General features: G+C 40.4%; 1 protein-coding gene across 10 annotated transcripts in view; it reads left to right on the top strand.

Annotated features, from left to right (window-relative positions):
* Positions 1-19,092, top strand: part of Rapgef6 (Rap guanine nucleotide exchange factor 6) — a 209,664-nt gene that overhangs the window by 125,213 nt on the left and 65,359 nt on the right. For all 10 annotated transcript variants that reach the window (XM_004666588.2, XM_004666590.2, XM_004666586.2 and 7 more), the window contains 3 exons: positions 1,400-1,603; positions 7,118-7,226; positions 17,392-17,632. In XM_004666588.2, coding sequence (XP_004666645.1) covers positions 1,400-1,603; positions 7,118-7,226; positions 17,392-17,632 — 554 coding nt within the window. The remainder of the gene's footprint in view (positions 1-1,399; positions 1,604-7,117; positions 7,227-17,391; positions 17,633-19,092) is intronic.

The raw sequence follows: 19,092 nt of genomic DNA, 5'->3' as shown, positions 1-19,092 counted from the left end.
AATTTTAAGAAATAAATAATGACACACCATAGTGGTTTAGAAATGGTTAAGCCAGGTGTGGTAGCACATGCCTTTAATCCCAGTACTCGGGAGGCAGAGGTAGGAGGATCGCCGTGAGTTCAAGGCCACCCTGAGACTACGCAGTTAATTCCAGATCAGCCTGGAAAAGAGTGAGACCCTACCTTGAAAATCTAAAAAAAAAAAGAAAGAAAGAAATGGTTAAGAAAGATCATAGCTCAGACTTCAGGTTGGATGAATTAAGACTGACACTCTACTAATAACTGTAGGGCTTGTAAGTAGACATATGCCTAACCCTTAGGCCCTAAAAATCTTATTTGAAAGATAATAATCCAGGGCTGGAGAGAGAGCTTAGTGGTTAAAAGTGCTTGCTTACAAAATAATGTCCTGGGTTCAATTCCCTAGTACCCACATAAAGCCAGATGCCCAAAGTGGCTCACACATCTGGAGTTTGATTACAGTGGCCTCTAGCCTCTGTAAACAAACCCCACATGTATGCACCACCTTGTGCATCTGATTTACATTGGTACTGGGGAATCGAACCTGGGTCCTTTGGCTTTGCAGGCACACACCTTAACTGCTAAGCCATCTTTCCAGCCCTCATTCAAAATTTTAAAGTTTCTTTATAAATGGGTGTTCATGTATGTGTGTAAACACTTGTAGAGGTCAAGAGACATCCTTGGGTATTATTCCTCAAGAATGCCCTCCATATCTTTTTTGGATGGGTCTCTCACTGACCTAAAGCTCACAGATTAAACTAGAATTGCTGACCAGCCAGCCCCAGGAATCTTCAATCTTCTTGTGACTGCTATGCAAGGCTTGCAAGGCAAGCATTTTACCAACAATGTCATCTACTCAACCCCTTTAATACAGTTTTAAAAGATTCTGGCTTTATCTCACATCTGGGACAAGTAATAGAGTAAAACTTAGGAAGATTGAAGAAATAAGTAATTTTTTTTGTCATTCTGTCATAAGTCGAGTATTACTTTGAAATCTTTTCTAACCTTATCCAATAATGTTTTTGTTGTTGTTGTTTTAATTACATTTTTTCAGTAAGGTTTTGCTCTGACCCAGGCTGATACCTGTAACTCACTACGTAGTATTAGGGTAGCCTCAAACTCATGGTGATCCTCCTGTCTGTGCTTCCTGAGGGCTGGGGTTAAAGGCATGTTCAACCATACCCACCCCAATAGTCCTTTGAAATCCTATTAAATCTTGTCCTGAGAGTACTCTGGGTTTGAAGTACCCTCTTCAGTTTTATTTGAGTTCACATATTCTGTAGTCTGTATATTTTTAGCTCTAGTCCTAATAATTTTAGTTGATTTGAAAGCCTATGGGAATGGACACATGTATGTTCATTTTGCCTTTTTCTGGTTAACAGAAGATGAATGGTCATCTCCGGTTATTGAATATTGCTTGTGCTGCAAAGGCTAAATGGAGACAGGTTGTGTTGCAAAAGGCTTCCCGTGAGTCCCCTCTGAATTTCACCCTTAACGGAGGAAGTGAGAAGGGATTTGGTATCTTTGTTGAAGGAGTAGAACCTGGTAGCAGAGCTGCAGAAGCAGGACTTAAACGGGGTGATCAGGTAAGTCATCCCCTTCATAATTAAAACCTTCTTGTAAGTAAAATGACTTACTTTTCTTCCCATTTGATGCTTCTTTAAGGAAACAAATACTTGAATACAGCGTATTTTCAAGATAGTTATCATATGCCCATTACTTGGTATTTTTCAAAGTAGGTCTCTTTCAGGTTAGTACTTACTCTTGCCTAGGCTGGCCTGAATTCATTCTGTGGCCCAAGCTGGCATTGAACTCATGGCTATCCTCTGCCTCAGCCTCCCAGGTGCTGAGACTAAATGCGTGTACCACCACATCCTGTTTTATATATCTCTTACTGGTTGAGATGTGTTTTTGTTTGTTTATTGGTTGGTTGGTTGGTTGGTTGGTTGGTTGGCTGGTTGGTTGGTTTCTCAAAGTAAGGCCTCAGCTGACCTGGAATTGACTGAGTAGTCTCAGACTGGCCTTGAACTCACAGTGATACTCCTACCTTGGCCTCCCAAGTGCTGGGATTAAAGCATGTGCCATCATGCCCAGCTATATCCATTAATTTTAATGGGAAATTCCATAACACTGTGGTTGGGAACAGTGTGGCTTCATCGCCATGATCTTTAATGAGCCTGCCTGTTCCGCAGTGATTAGGAATCTAACAGTGCAACTTCAATGTGTTCCAAAAGATCCTTACAGGGGTTATCACCCAAACAAGTTTGAAGGACTGGACAACTCACAGTGGTCTCAAATGTGAGTGAATAAGCTTACCAAAATAGTGGTATCTGCTTAAAGGATGTTCATAGGGCACCATAAGTACATTTATAAAGAGCCACAAGTAGGTGAGGGAATAGGAGAAACTATCAAGGGAGGACTGGGTGGTGGTTTAATCATTTTATATAGGAATTAGGTGACTACTGTGCATCCTATTTCAGAATGTAATTTAGTGACAACTTTGTTATGCTAAAAAATTGTAAGTCCCAGGCTTACTTTAATATTGTTAATCACATTCAAAAGAGGTAGGTCTGGGGTCGTAGGGATTTTGTTGTTGTTTGCTTTCTGGCTATGAAGATCAGACCCAGAGAAGACGCGCGCTGTGCCACTCAGCTACACCCCAGCGCCAGGGTTTGTTTTGTTTTGGTTTGTGAGGTAGAGTCTCACTCTAGCAGCTCAGGCTGATCTGGAATTCATTATGTAATCTCAGGGTGGCCTCCAACTCACTGTGATCCTCCTACTTCTGCCTCCTGAGTGCTGGCATTAAAGGCGTGTGCCACCATTTAACATAGCTTTGTGGCTCATTATCCTGTGTTTCATTTCCCAAGTCTCACCGATAATCAGTTTACCTGCACAGTGACCAGCAGTAACTTTTCCCAGTGAAAAAATTAATTCATTTCTTCACTTAGAATGTGGCTTGCTTTTACTGTTACCCGAACCATACTCTTAATTAGAGGTGTAGGTGCTATGCTTCTAAATATTGATTTTTCAGCCAGTATAAGATTTCTGCCCATAAGGGTCCTTTGGCAACATCTAAAAGTATACACATGTGCATGTGCACGCTTTTTTTTTTTTAATTCTAGGGATTGACCGCCTAACCTTGTACATGTTAGGTGAGCCATTGTATTGCTGCACTGTATTTCCAGCCCTAGAAATATTTTTGATTGTCATAACCTGGGGATTGTTACTGGTACATAGTAGGCCAAAGCCAGAGATAACTGTCTATAATAACCTGGGGATTATCATTGGTACATAGTAACAGAGCCAGAGATGCCTATTATAAGAGATATCTGGGCTGAGGAAGTGATTCAGTGGTTAAAGGTGTTTGTTAGCATAGCCTTCTGTCCCTGGTGCACCCATTATCTCTCTCTTTTCTCTTTCTAATAAAATAAAATAATATTTTAAGCATAAAATAGAGATTTCTGGGCCTTTCTCCAATCTACTCATTAGAAATGTTTAATATCCATTATTCTAGTTTCAGTTTACTTACTGTTTTTCAAGTTTCACATCATAAAACATTTAAGAACACCTGTCCTCGGGAGAAAAAAAAAAGTGAAATCTTACAATTTCATTCGTAAGAATGAAATTTATCTTTTCTTTCATAAGTCCTAAACACTGTTGGAATAATTTGAGACTTTAGATAAAATTAAATGGGGGGGATTGAGATTGGGTGTCACTCTAAACCACGCTGACCTGGAACTCTCTCTGTAGCCTAGACTGGCCTCAAACTCACGACAGTCCTCCTACCTCTGCCTCCCAAGTGCTGGAATTAAAGGCATGTGCCACCATGGCAGACAAAATTATTGCCATTTGAAAACATTGCATGGTCTTCTCTAAAACACTATGCTTACATGAAGCCTCACAAACTTGCACTGGATCATTTAGACATTTTCACTTGCTTTGGCAATTTCATTGATCACCTCCATTTTATCTAGGACACATGACTCGTTTAGATACTTTTTAAATTTGTCTTTAGTACTTGTATTTTTTTCAAAAAGGACAAGAGCCATACTTTTGTGTGTGTGTCTGAAGATGCTTTTGTTCAGTGGAGTGTAAAGTTCTTGGTAAAAGTGGTAAAAACAACATATGAAGATGCAGAAAAACGTCCCATTACCACATTATTGTCCAAGAGAAATTCATACCTTCATTTGTACCTTTTTTAAAAAAGAAAACACAACTTTATTTGTTCCTGGAATTCAAAGTTTCTCACTGGGATATAATATGCTAAGTAATCTATTTTTATTACCGTGGCATGGTTCTAGATGACCCACCTATTTTAGGGTAGGCATGCACTTTTTTAAAAACCCTTTTTCTTCTGTAGATTTTTCTCTCTCGTTTTTAATTTACTCTTTAGAGAGGGAGAGAGAGAGATTGAGAGAAAGAATGGGCACGCCCTCTAGCCACTGCACCTGAACTCCAGACATATGCACCACCTTGTGCATCTGGCTTACATGGAACCTGAAGAATCAAATCCTGGTCATTAGGCTTTGCAGGCAAGTGCCTTAACCACTAAGCCATTTCTCCAGCCCATGTTGTTATTGTTGTTTTGTTTTGTTTTTCGAGGTAGGGTCTCGTTCAAGCCCGGGCTGACCTGGGATTCACTATTTAGTCTCAGGGTGACCTTCCTCTCACAGGGATCCTCCTAGCTCTGCCTCCCGAGTGCTGGGATTAAAGGCGTGCACCACCATACCCGGCTTAGAGTTTCCTTTTTCCTAATTTCTTTGCATCTTTTCTCAGCTTTTTTGGTGCTTTTGTCAGTACCTTAGGTTTGTCATCTTTGATGCCTAATTTTTTTCTGTGGAAGTGGTTGTTTCAAAGAGTTCCTTGTATGTTAGACTGACTTAAACTCCCAGGGAAGCTGTGGATGGGCTTGAGCTTTGATTGTCCGCCTCCAGCTCCACAGTGCTGTGGTAACATATGTGAGCTTATGATCAAACCCAGGGCACCCTTCATGCTAGACTTTTGTTCAGTGGAGTGTACTCTGTCTTGGTCAGCAACCAAGCTCCATCCCAAGCCCTCATTCAGTTGCATCTCTAATTCTCTTCTCTCGGAGTTGGCATTTTTAAAAAGTATTTTTGAGCCAGCCATAGTGGCCCATCCCTTTAATCCTAGCACTTGGGAGGCAGAGGTTGGAGGATCGCCATGAGTCCAAGGCCACACTGAGACTCCATGGTGAATTCCAGGTCAACCTGGGCTAGAGCAAAACTCTGCCTCAGAGAAAAAAAAATTATTTATTTGTAAGCAGAGAAAGAGTGAAAGAGAATGGGTGTACCAGGGCTTATTGGTGCTGCAAACGATGCATGTGCCATTTTGTGCATCTGGCCTTACTGGGTGCCGGGAAATCCAACCCAGGCTATTAGGCTTTGAAAGCAAGTGCCTTAGCCATGGAGCTATCTCCAGCCTGGAGTAAGCATTTTCAAAATCAATGCTTTTGTGTGATTATACAGTACAGCCAAATTGGGGAATCCCTGCTTTCAACAATGAATGTGGTGTTGACATGGAGAAACAACCCATTTCCTAGTGTTTTCTTATGTTTGATTATTAACACTAAAATATTAACTCTTTGAAATACTGTTAGTGTGTTTTTTTAATTATTTATTTATTTGAGAGTGACAGAGAGAGAAAGAGGCAGATAGAGAGAGAGGGAGAATGGGCGCACCAGGGCCTCCAGACACTGCAAACTCCAGACGTGCTCCCCCTTGTGCATCTGGCTAACGTGGGTCCTGGGGAATTGAGCCTTGAACCGGGGTCCTCAGGCGTCATAGGCAAGCACCCAATTGCTAACCTATCTCTTCAGCCCTACTGTGTGTTTTTTTAAGGTAATTACTTTGAACTTAGTCCTCCTACTTTACCCTTCCATGTGTTGGGATTATAAGCATGTACTGTCATGTTTAGCGCAAGAGGGATGCTTTTACTTTATTGTACTTTATTTGTTACTTGGTTTGGGAGGGGTGTTGAGTTGTTTGTTTTTGAAGCAGGGTCTCACTCTAGCCCAGGCTGAAATAGAACTCACTCCGTAGTCCAAGCTGGCCTCAAACTCATGGCAGTCCTTCTACCTCAGCCGCTCAGATGCTGGAATTAAAACTGTTAGCCCCTATGTCCAGCCAAAAATGCACTAAATTTGTAATTAGAATATGTGACTAAAATTGGTATATACTTAGTAATGTTCTGAGCTGGGAGACATTATTAATTTTTTTTACTTATAAACCCCTTATGTTATTTTATATTTTTAAATTTGTGTGTATGCTTGCACATGCACGTAGTCACATGCAAGCATGCCATACTGTACCATGTAGAGGTCACAGGACAGCTTGTGGGAATTGCTTCTCACCTTCTCCCTCCTTCTGAGTCAGAGTTCCCCTCTTCTTCTTGCTGATTTTTTTTGCTACACTTACCATAATCTTCTGAACTTCCTAGAAATCCTCCTTGCATGCTGTGACTCTGGCTTCCAACGTGTGTGTGTATTATTTTATTAATTTATTTTGGGTTTGTTTTTTTTAAGGTAGGGTCTTGTTCTAGCTCAGGCTGACCTGGAATTCACTATGTAGTCTCAGGCTGGCCTTGAACTCATGGCGAATTCTCCTGTCTCTGCCTCCCGAGTGATGGGATTAAAAGCATGAGCCACCATGCCCCGCTTATGTATATATTTTAAATATTTTATTTACTTTGAGACAAAGAGAGAGGCACAGATGGATGCACCAGGGTCACCAGCCAGTGCAAAAGAACTCCAGATGTATGTGCCACCTTGTGCATCTAGCTTTATGTGGGAACTAGGGAATCAGACCTGGGTACTTTGACTTTTTAGGCAAGGGCCTTAACCACTAAGCCATCTATCTCTGTAGCTTGCTTCCAGTTTATGTCAGGCTTGAGCAGCAAGCACTTTATCCACTGAACCATTTCCACAGCCCCACCCCACCCCACCTCATCGTCAGCTTTTCACATAGATAACCTTCACAAACGGTATACTTTATTCAAGTCCCAACTTTTTCACTGTCAAAATTTTAAGCTTGTAGATGTAACTAATACTTTTCCTTAATTTATATTTTTCAAATACTTTTAAGATAATGGAAGTAAATGGACAAAATTTTGAGAATATCACATTTGTGAAAGCCCTTGAAATTTTGAGGAATAATACTCATCTCGCACTTACTGTGAAGACCAACATTTTTGGTGAGTTTTGTTGTAAAAAGCATTTAATTAAGTAATCTGTTACTTACAGATTTCTAATAACAGTATTCTTACTTTCTGTGTAAAAATGTTTATAATTGCATTGTTACTAGGCTTATTGTCTTTTATTTTCCAGTCTAAGCATTAAACCCAGGGCCTTAAACAGGCAGACAAGTTCTCTATAGCTGAGCTGTATATGCCCTGCATTGTGTTTTTATCATGTTTATATCTGAATAAAACAGATAATGAAGATTGTAACTTTTAGGAAAGATTTATTATCATTTGCTCTCATTTGACACTATTGGATTTTACTAAAATTATTAGAAGACTGGCAGCAGATACAGAACACCAATTAAAAACACATAAAATTTCAGTGTTTATGAGGTACAGGGAGAGAATTCCTCTCAGATTGTTTGGCTGCATCATAGGTAACACCTGATGTTGAAACAGTACAATGGAAAGGAAGTGTATCATTTTCTCTGTGACTGTCCTATGCTCAGTCATAGTGAAAAATGAAACTTCTGTTTTTCCTCATTTTGACTCCTTTATTTTATTTTATTTATTACTATAGAGTCTCACTATAGCTCAGGCTGACCTGGAAATCACTGTGTAGTCTCAAAATGGCTTTGAACTCATGGCAGTTGTCCTCCTTTTGCCACACAGATGCTGGGATTAAAGGCATGCACCATCATGCCCTGCTTATTTTACATTTTTAAATTAAAAATACTATTGACAAATTCCATACTTACAAACAATAAACCATGATAATGCCCTCCTCCCCACCACTTTGCCCTTTGCAACTCCACTCTCCATCATACCCTTTGCCCCCTGGTTAGTCGCTTACTTTGATGTTATCATCTTTTCCTCTTATTATGAGGGTCTTGTGTAGGAAGTGCCAATATCCAAGCCATTTTGTATCTGGAAGAGTGCATTGTAAGCAGTCCAACCCTTCCGTTAGCTCTTAAATTCTTTTCGCCACCTCTTCTGCAGTGAACCTTGAGTCTTAGAAAGGGTGATAGAGATGTTTCAGTGCTGAACACTCCTCTGTCACTTCTCAGCACTGTGGTGCTTTTTGAGTCATCCCTGAGGTAATCGCCATGTGAAAAGAGAAGCTTCTCTAGCCAAAAGTGAGAGTAGTATTACTATATGGGCATGAACATTAACAGAAGTGCTTACCAGGCAGTTTGATGAGCATAATACATGCGTTTAGCCAGACCCAAACACCCACAGGCCATCACCCCTAGGGCACATAACTTCCCCCATCATAGCTTTTCAGTGTCAGGCATGTATTCCCTCCCATGGAGCAGGACTCCAGTTCAGTTAGAGAGTAGGTGGTTTCCCCCATAACAGACATGCCACTATTGCACCCATTGGCTCACTTGGCCTGGCTAACCCAACTTAAAGATTATAGTGTCTGCCTACTGTTGTTTATTCCACTAATAACTTCTCTATCTCCCATACAGCTCCATACAGGGCAACTTTTTCCACCTTTCTGTAAGCTGGTCTATATGGAGAAGGTTTTCAGTTCAGCTCCAGCAAGACTTCTCAGTGACCTTGGAGCCCAAGCATGTAGAGTCTTCAGCAATAGGGTCTTACCATCTATTCCTGGTGGGATGCCAAGGGCCTCGGCAATGGCCTGTAATGTTTTAAGGGGTATCAGGGATCTCCTTGGCCAATAACTCTGGAAGGTATCCCATTCCTGGCACTAAAAATTTTCTAGTAACAATCTATGGCTTCTGGGTGTGCCATTGTCCAAAACAGTAGGTTTCTAAATGGCTTATTCCTATTCTCTTAGATTTTGATTAACCCTCCCCCCACCTTTCCCTTACTCAGTCTCTTCCCCTGACCTCACTTAGGCCATTCTACCCCCAGGAGTCAGTTTTTCTACTTACTTACATACAATACCATCCCCTTAAGTTCTCCCCTTCTCTCCCTCCCTTATACCCCTTTCTAGCTTACTGGCCTCTGCTACCGAGTTTCATTCCAACTCATAAAAAGTCAAAACATTTGTAGCTAGGATCCATATGTGAGAGAGAACATTCAGCACTTAGCTTTCTCAGCCTGGGTTATCTCTGTAAATACAATCTTTTCCAGATCCATCCATTTCTCTGCAAATTTCATAATTTCATTTTTCTTTACCACTGAGTAGAACTTCATTGTGTAAATGTGCCATATCTTCATTATCTACTCATCAGTTGAGGGACATCTAAACTGTTTCTATTTCCTAGCTATTGTGAATAGAGCAGCAATAAACATGGATATGCAAGTATCTCCAAGGTAATGAGATGAATCCTTAGGATATATGCCTAGGAGCGGTACAGTTGGGTCATATGATAAATCTGCTTTTAGCTATATCAGGAACCTCCACACTGATTTTCACATATCTAGATTGGACTAGATTGCATTCCCACCAACAGTGTAGAAGTGTTCCTCTTGTTCTGCATCCTCGCCAGCATTTATTTTCATTTGTTTTCAAGATGGTAGCCATTCTGACCAGAGTGAGATGGAATCTCAAATTAGTTTTAATTTGCATTTCTCTGGTGGCTAGGAATGTAGAACATCTTTTTAAATGTTTATATGACATCTATATTTCTTTTGAGAATTATCTATTTAGTTCCATAACCCATTTTTTAATTGGGTTGTTTGATTTCTTATTGTTTGTTTTTTTTTTAATTCTTTGTATATTTTGGATATTAATCCTCTGTCAGATTTATAGGTGGCAAAGATTTTCTCCCATTCTATAGGTTCCCTCTTTGCTCTATTCACAGTGTCCTTTGCTATATAGAAGTCTTGTAATTTCATGAGGTCCCAGTGGTTGATCCATGGTTTTATTGCCTGAGCAATTGGGGTTATATTCAGAAAATCTTTGCCAGGACCAATATGTTGAAGGGTTTCCCCTACTTTTTCCTCTAGCAGTTTCAGAGTTTCTGGTTTGATATTAAAGTCTTTGATCCTTTTGGATTTAATTTTTGTACATGGAGAAAGATAAGGATCTATTTTCATCCTTCTGCAGATACATAACCAGTTTTACCAGCACCATTTGCTGAAGAGGTTGTCTTTTCTCCAATAAGTATTTTTGGCATCCTCCTACCTCTGCCTCCCAAGTGCTGGGATTAAAGTTGTGCGCCACCTCACCATCAATTTCCAATGAGTATTTTTGTCCAAGACCAGGTGGCTATAGCTACCTGGACTTACATGTGGGTCCTCTACTTTGTTCCATTGATCTACATGTCTGTTTTTGTTCCAGTTCCATGCTGCTTTTGTTACTATGGCTCTGTAATAATGTCAAAATCAGGGATAGTGATACCACCAGCCTTTTTAAAAAATATTTTATTTTTATTCATTTATTTATTTGAGATAGAGATACAGAACTAAGCAGGGAGAGAGAAAGAGAATATGGACGTGCCGTGGCCTCCAGTCACTGCATATGAACTCCAGATGCATGTTCCCCCTTGTGCATCTGGCTTATGTGGGTCCTGGGGAGGTGAACTTGGGTCCTTTGGCTTTGCAGGCAAGTGCCTTAACTGCTAAGACATCTCTCCAGTCCCCACCAGCCTTACTTTTGTTGCTCAAAATTACTTTAGGTATTCACGTGGTTTTTTTTTTTTTGTGTGTGTGTGTGTGCTTCCAAATGAATTTTTGGAATGTTTTTTTCTCTTTCTGTGAAGAATACCATTATAATTTTGATGGGGATTGCATTAAATGTGTAGATTGCTTTTGGTAACATTGCCATTTTCACAATATTGATTCTTCCGATCCAAGAACAAGGATTGTCTTTCCATTTCCTAGTGTCTTCTGCGGTTTCTGTCTTGAGTGTTTTAAAGTTTTCATTGTAGAGATCCTTCACCGCCTTAGTTGGTTTATTCATACTTTATTTTTTATGTTGAAGGAATTGTGAATGGGAGCCATTTCCTGATTTTATCCTCAGCATGTTTATTGTTAGTATGTAGGAAGGCTACTGATTTTTACTTATTTAGTGTCCTGCTGTGTTGCTAAAAGTGTTTATCAGGTCTAACAATTTGCTGGTAGAGTCGTTAGAGTCCTATATGTATAGAATCTTACCATTCTGCAAATAATAATTTGATCTCTTCCTTTCCAATTTGTATCCCTTTTATGTGTGTCTCTTGCCTTATTACTATAGCTAAGACTTCTAGTACTATATTAAATAAAAGTGAGGACAGTGGGCACCCTAATATTGTTCCTGATTTTAGTGAAAAAGTTTCAAGTTTTTTCCCATTTAGTTTTTCGTTGGCTGTAGGTTTGTCATAAATAGCCTTTATTACGTTAAGATATGTTCCTCCTGTTCCCAGTTTCTGTAGGACTTTTACCATGAAGGGATGTTGGATCTTGTGGAATGCCTTTTCTGCATCTGTTGAAATGATCATCTGATTTTTGCCCTTCAGTTCACTTACGTAATATATTACATTTATTGATTGGTATAATGTTGAACCACCCCAGCATCAGATATTAGGATAATGACACCTGCTTGTTTTCTATGCCCGTTTGCTTGAAATACTATTTTCTATGCTTTCACTCTAAGATAGTGTCTGTCTTTTATGGAGATGTCAGTGTCTTAGAGACAACAAAAAGAAGAATACTGCTTTTTAACCAGTCTTCAACCCTGTGTATTTTGGTTGGGGAATTGAGACTGTTGGTATTAAGACTTATTATTGGAAGGTGTGCATTTATTCTTGCCATTCTTCTTGTTTTTCTTTTATTCTCTTGTATTAACTATTATTTGAGTGTGGTTCATTTTCTTATGTTTCCTTATGAGTGTGTCTGTTTTCTTTTCAGCATGAATGATGCCTTCAGGTATTTTCTGTGGAGGTGGTTTATTGGTCATATATCCCTCTAGCCTGTTTTTGTTCTGGAATGTCCTTATTTCCCCATCTATTTGGATGGATAGCTTTGCTGGATAAAGTAATCTTGGTTGACATTTGCTGGCTTTTAAAGTTTGTGTTGCCGGGCATGGTGGTGCGCACCTTTAATCCCAGCACCGGAAAGGCAGAGGTAGGATCACCATGAGTCCGAGGCCAACTTGAGACTCTATAGTGAATTCCAGGTCAGCCTGGTCTAGAGAGAGACCCTACGTTGAAAAACAAAAAAATAAATAAAGTTTGTGTTGAGTAATCTGCTGTTATCCTGATGGGCTTGCCTATATATGTGACTTGCTTTTTCTCTCTAACTTCTTTCAATTTATTTTATTTGGTTTGTGTGTTTTGTGGTTTAATGATAATATGGAAGTGAGAGATTCTTTCCTGATTTGTGTCTGTGTGGCATTCTAAAAGCTTCCTGGATCTGTATTGGCATCACCTTTCCTATTTGGAGGAAATTTTCTCTTTTGTTAAAAATACCTATTATGCCTTTGGAGTGAAATTCTTCTCCTCCTCCTCCTACCCCCTGAATTCTTACGTTTGATCTCTTTGTAGTGTCCCAAATATCTTGAAATTCCCATCCATGCCTTCCTATAGTTTTTATAGTCTTTTCTCTTTTTTGGCCTGTATTAGATCTGCTACCTGGTCTTCTAGTTTAGATATTCTGTCCTCTCCTTGATCCATTTTACTGGTGAGACTTTGTACCAAGTTTTCCATTTGACTAACTTTGTTCTTCATTTCTAGTATTTCTGGTTGTTTTTTTCTTCAGTATTTCTGTTTCCTTACACATGACTTGTATTGACCTCTTTATTTCATTAACTTGGTTTCTGGTGTTCTCTTAGGATTCCAGGAGTTTGTTTTCTTCTTTGATTTCTTTGAGCATAAATATAATCATTAGTTTTAAAATCTTTGTCAGACATTTGATCTAAAACAGTCTCACTGGAGGTCATTTTGATGGATTTATAATTTTGGTGGAACTGTTTTGTCTTGATTTTTTTTTTCTTGTGATAATGTAGTGATTTTTGCATCTTGAGTTAATTTGATGCTTGGGTTTTCTAATTATCTGCCATAATCTTAGCTGTGTACGTCTGAATGTTATATATCTTCAGGTAGGTGTTTAAAGTGCCAGGTGTAGTTCTTATGCTTCCACAGTAACAGCAGGTGTGGCCTTGGGTGTTGAGTTTGCCTGCTATACAAGCAGTCTCATAGGCTGGGTGGTGCAAATCACTGGCAAATTCTAAAGTTCAACTGAACTTCATACACAGTCAGTCCTAACCAGCACAGAGTATGCAAGAGTGAGCATTAAAACAAATAGATAATCTGATAAAGCCAAAGTCCTTTAGGTTGCTCTACACCCTTAATCCTTTCAACTGGGAAGCTGCAATTTCTGGCCTGAAATGGGTTCCAGGTCAACCTGGGGCCGAGTGATACTCTGCCCCCAATAATGACAGTAAAAGGCATTGGCCCTATAATTCAGGAAATGTCAAAGGCAATAATAATCAACACCAAAATTCATCTTGTTTTGGAATAGTGAAGCCAACCAAGAATACATCAGTCAAATCTAACACATAACCTGCCCTGACACGGAAGGTGAGATTAGCACTTTGAGTGCAGGCCTATGCACCTGGCTTTATGTACGTAGACCCTGTTACCTTTGAGAATGGCTTCCAGTATCACCAATGCTGAGTGCCTACCACCTCGGTCCCTTTGTGTTGCACTGTGTATTCAGTTGGTCTTCTTGGCTCGTCCACCTGGTGTTCTGATCAGCTGTGCTGGTTGTTGTGTGGCTGAGGGGGGTAGATGCATTCTCTGGTGGTTCACAGCGCTGGCGTGTGGGGTAATAGAGGCTGTGCAGGGTGCTTGGATCTGCTCAGCTGGTTCAGTTTGTGCTGTCCTTCAGCAGCTGCTCAGCTGATTCCTGCTGTCTTTCCCTTCAGGTTTCTTGACTTTGCATGAGGCTGATGTGAGTGGAAGTTCCCTTCACCTGGCTTCTCCTCCTGCTGCTGCTCTTGGCTGCACAGGGCCAGGTGGGCACACAGATTGGGCCACTGGCACCATAGTGGGAGCTGTATTTGTGCTTCCCGCTTGCTAGAAGTTCTGGGTCTCTCCTGTTTCTCTGCTGTAGTTTATAATTCCTTATGCACCTTCACTTTTCAATAGAAGAGTGTATCTTGCTGTTTTTCTGCTTATCTCCCCACCCCCGGCTGCTTTGTTGTGGCTACTACACCGCCATCTTACCCACAAGTCCCTCCATTTTGAGTCCTTTTGACCAAATTATATCATGTTAACTTTGGTATGTTACTGTCTGTTGGCAATTTCCTAACACTATGTTACTTTAGAATTAGTAAGCTTTCAGAGTTTTTGGCTTTCCTACGATTCAGACTCCTAACTCCCAATGCCAACTTTCAGATTAAACCAGTTTTGAAAAATAACTTTTAGATTGAACCAGTTTTGAAAAATAAGAAAGCAGAACTTGCTCTGTTACCTTAGGTGAATTATGTACGTCTTTCCTAAGCTTCACTTTCTTCAGCTCTTGCTTCATAGGGTTATTGTAAGGATCTAACACTTAGAGACGTCTTGTGCCTGTCATGTAGAAATTGTGTAATGATACCAAGTATTATGGGTAAAAATATATCAACAGGGCTGCAAAGATGCTTAGTTAGTCATGTCCTTCCCACACAGCATGATGACTTGGGTTTGGATCCCCAGCACCCATGCCCATGCATGCACATCACACAGACATACACACAAAAAAATGCATGAGCAGCGCAATATGGTCACTAACATGGTCTCTGGAAACAAAAAACAAAGGCTTAATATAAAAGGCAGGGAAAGGGACACCACAAGCAAAGAATCCTGTGAGCGCTTAGACTGCTGTTGCCTAATAACCCTGTGGTAGGAAGGGTAAGGAGTTGCATGATGCATCAGAAGATGATAGGAGCATGCCAGTCCTTCCACCTTCCTTACCCTAGGTAGAATGCAGTCAAAAGGTGGAAGGAGCCGGGCATGGTGGCACAGGCCTTTAATCCCCACACTGAGGAGGCACAAGTAGGTGGATAACTGAGTTTGAGGCCACCTGGAGACAATATATTGAACTCCAGAATTTACAGGCATAACACGAACAAAGGAAAATCACAATCAGAAAGTGTTTATTTTAGGGAAAAACCATGTCTGATCATTTTGTAATCCTTATAAAGAGAACCAGGTTCGATTCTGAAGAACCCCCATAAGCCAGGTGCACATGGTAGCTTGTGTCTGGAGTTAATTTGCAGTGACTCAAGGCCCTGGTATACCCATTCTCATGTTCATTCATATTTATTCTCTCTCTCTCTCTCTCTCCAAATAAATAAAAACATTTTTAAAAACTCATCTCTTGGGGCTAGAGGGATGGCTTAGCCATTAAGGTACTTGCCTGCAAAGCCAGAGGACCCAGGTTCAATTCCCCAGGACCCACATTAGCCAGCTACACAAGGGGGCACATGCGTCTGGAGTTTGTTTGTATTGCCTGGAAGCCCTAGCACGCCCATTCTCACTCTCACACTCATGCGCTCTCTCCTCCCCCCCCCTTCTCTCTGACTCTAATAAATAAAATAAACTCATCTCTTAAAATAAAAGAGTATAAGAAGAAACAATAGTCATTGAGCAAGAAACAGCTCTTAGGGCCTGGGAAGCTAAGTCAGTGAATAAAACTTACCATGCAAGTGTGAGGACTAGACTTTGGATATCCAGCACTCACCTAAAAAGCCAGATGCAGTAGTGTATGTCTGTAATCCCAGCCTACCTATTATGAGATTAGTAGTAGAAACGGGACTCCGAAGTTTGTGGGCCAGGTAGCTTGACATACACAGCAGTAAACAAGAGAGGCCTTGCTTCTAAACAAGGTGGAAGGTGAGGACCAACACCTGAGGTTGCCCTTGGACCCCATATGTGTGCTGTGGTACTACTCACACACTGAAGAAACAGCCATTAGGTTCGTGTCAAATATGGTAACAATGACAAAGGCATCTGCCACTCCCTCCTCCTCTTTCTCCTCCTCTCTTTCTCTTTGCTTGCAAATAAATATTTTAAAAAAGAATTATATGGCTCAAACATGAACCTCAGTTCCACCCCCAAAATACACATAAAATGTAGGGCATGGTGGCATGTGCTTATAATTGAGCACCAGCATGGCAGAGACAGGCAGATCTCTGGGGCCATGCTGGGCAGACCAGCCTAGTTGATGAATCCAGGCATTTAAGATCATTGCCCCCCCCCCCAAAAAATGAAGGTGGATGGATGGCATCTCATAGGAACAATACCCAAGGTGGTCCTCTGGGATATACAAATTATTATATGCACTATGGAGAACAGCATAGGATTCCTCAAAAAGGTAAAAGATGGAGCACGTGATGGCACTATCCCACTCCTGGAGTTAATACCCAAAGGAAATGAAATCAGTGTGCAAAAAGAGATATCACGTGCTGTTTATTACTGCTGCTTACAATGGCTAAGATAGGGAATCAGCCTAAATGCTCATGTGATACAGTCAGTATTATGCAGTAAAAGCCTGTCACTTGCAGCAGAATGGATGGAACTGGAGGGCATCAGGTACAGCAAGAATTAGTCAACACAGAAAGATAAGTATAGCAAGTTGTCACATAGACGCGAGAAAGAAAATGCTGACCATGAAGTACACTGACGGTGCCTACAGCCTAAAGAGCAAGCAGGAAACATGCGAGCGTGGAAGGAGGTTGATGCATGTTGTGTGCACGTCTGGAAACAACATCCTGAATTCTGTTAGTATATGCAATGAACATGTTAATTTTTAAAAGGAGCCCAGTATATTAGCCGGGCATGGTGGCGCACACCTTTAATCCCAGCACTCGGGAGGCAGAGGTAGGAGAATCGCCTTGAGTTCAAGGCCACCCTGAGACTACAGAGTTAATTCCAGGTCAGCCTGACCAGAGTGAGACCCTACCTCGGGGGGGGGGGGGGAGCCCAGTATAGTGGCACACACCTGTAACCTCATTACTTAGGTTAAAGCAGGAGAAATCACTTAGGAGTTGCAGGTCACTGTGTGCTGCATGTTTAGCAAGAACCTTGTCTCAAAAAGCTTAGATATGGGACTGGGATATAGTATTTCACCATTTTTGGATAAAACTGAAGACAGATGTAGCTGCTAAGTAGAGGCTGTAACTAGATTTGGGGCTGTTGAGTTGAATGATAACTAGTGGAAAGTGATTATGTGTATTCTTAAAATTTGCTCTTGTTGTAAAGATTTATAATAAGACTAAATGGCAAGTTTATTTCCACAGTGTTCAAAGAATTACTAAGTAGGACTGAACAAGAGAAATCTGGTATTCCTCATATACCCAAAATTGCTGAAAAAAAAAGTAATCGCCATTCGATCCAAGATGTACCTGGAGATATTGAGCAGACATCTCAAGAGAAAGGAAATAAGAAACTTAAAGCAAATACTGTTTCAGGTGGAAGAAACAAGATCAGGAAGATTTTAGATAAAACAAGATTTAGCATCTTGCCTCCAAAACTGTTTAGGTGGGTAATGTCACCTTGGTCATGTAAGAATTTTCATATTGACTCAAAGTTTTTTATTATACAGGAGATTTGAATCACTTGGTTTTACACAGCTAATATATCATAAAATCTTCAGTAAATAAGTAAAATAAAGGATTATGAGTTACGTTATAAAACCTATTTTTATATCTTTGGCCCAATTTCAATTGCTGGATATGTGAATTTGAACAGTCTCAATTTTTTGTTTTTGTTTTTGTTTTTAAAAATCACTTAATGGGTTGGAGAGATGGTTCAGTGGTTAAAAACACTTGCTTGCATCGCCTGACAGTCTAAGTTTGATTTGCCAGTACCCATGTAAAGTTAGATGCACAAAGTCATGCATGCACCTGGAGTTCATTTGCACTAACACACACACACACACACACACACACACACACTCACTCACTCATATATATGTACATCATACACAAAAGATTTTGAAACTTAAAAAAATTTTTTTTTAATTTACTAAAATTTAGCCAGGCATGGTAGTGCACATCTTTAATCCCAGCACTGAGGAGACAGATGTAGGAAGATTGCTGTGAGTTTGAGGCCAGCCTGGGATTACAAGAATGAATGCCAGGTCAGCCTGGGCTAGAGTGAGATCCTACATTGAAAAAGCATCACCAAAATTCTGTAAAATTGTACACACTCCAGTAAGCACTAAGAAAAAATTTGTCACCACTGGGGATGAAATGAGAATACAAGGCCAACCCACACTGGAGAAATTGGGGATCATTTGATATAACCAGAAGTCAGTATAGGAAAGGAAAAATTAGAAAAGAAGAAGTGGTAGGGCAGTGGTGGCGCACGCCTTTAACCCCAGCACTCCGGAGGCAGAGGCAGGATAGCTACTGAGAGCCCAGGCCACCCTAAGGTTACATAGAGAATTTCAGATCAGCCTTGGCTAGAGTGAGACCTTACCTCAAAAAAATAAAAATAAAAAATATATAAGGGAAAAGAAGGAAGGTAAGAGTTCACAAGGAGAGTTACCTAGCAGGTAACATCTTGTATTCTATTCTAGAACTCTGACTGGTGACATAGTTGTGACACGTATCATCTGGAACATTGTAATTATGACTCACTTGAGCTTGCAGAGTCCCATTTGAGGCAGCTGAACAATATCTTGCCCACATATTATTCTTTGAGGAGTGAGAATTAGTTCCTAGGTATGGATACTATCTTTGTTTAAAGCAGGAGGCAGAAATAAAGTTACCAGAATGAGTCAAATTGAGCATTTTTCATATTATAACTCACAATGGTACTGAAGAAAGAAAAACATAGTAGAAGTAGGTTTAATGTTTATTATTTGTTTTGCTTTGTTTTTCAAGATAGGGTCTCGCTGTAGCCCAAGCTGACCTGGAACTCACTATGTAATATCAGGGTGGCCTCGAACTCATGGTGATCCTCCTACCTCTGCCTCCTAAGTGCTGGGATTAAAG

The sequence above is a fragment of the Jaculus jaculus genome, chromosome 6, assembly GCF_020740685.1.
Source record: "Jaculus jaculus isolate mJacJac1 chromosome 6, mJacJac1.mat.Y.cur, whole genome shotgun sequence".
In the NCBI taxonomy this organism is placed as follows: Eukaryota; Metazoa; Chordata; class Mammalia; order Rodentia; family Dipodidae; genus Jaculus; species Jaculus jaculus.
The sequence above is the reverse complement of the archived record's forward strand: the minus strand, read 5'-3'. Positions and strand labels throughout refer to the sequence as shown.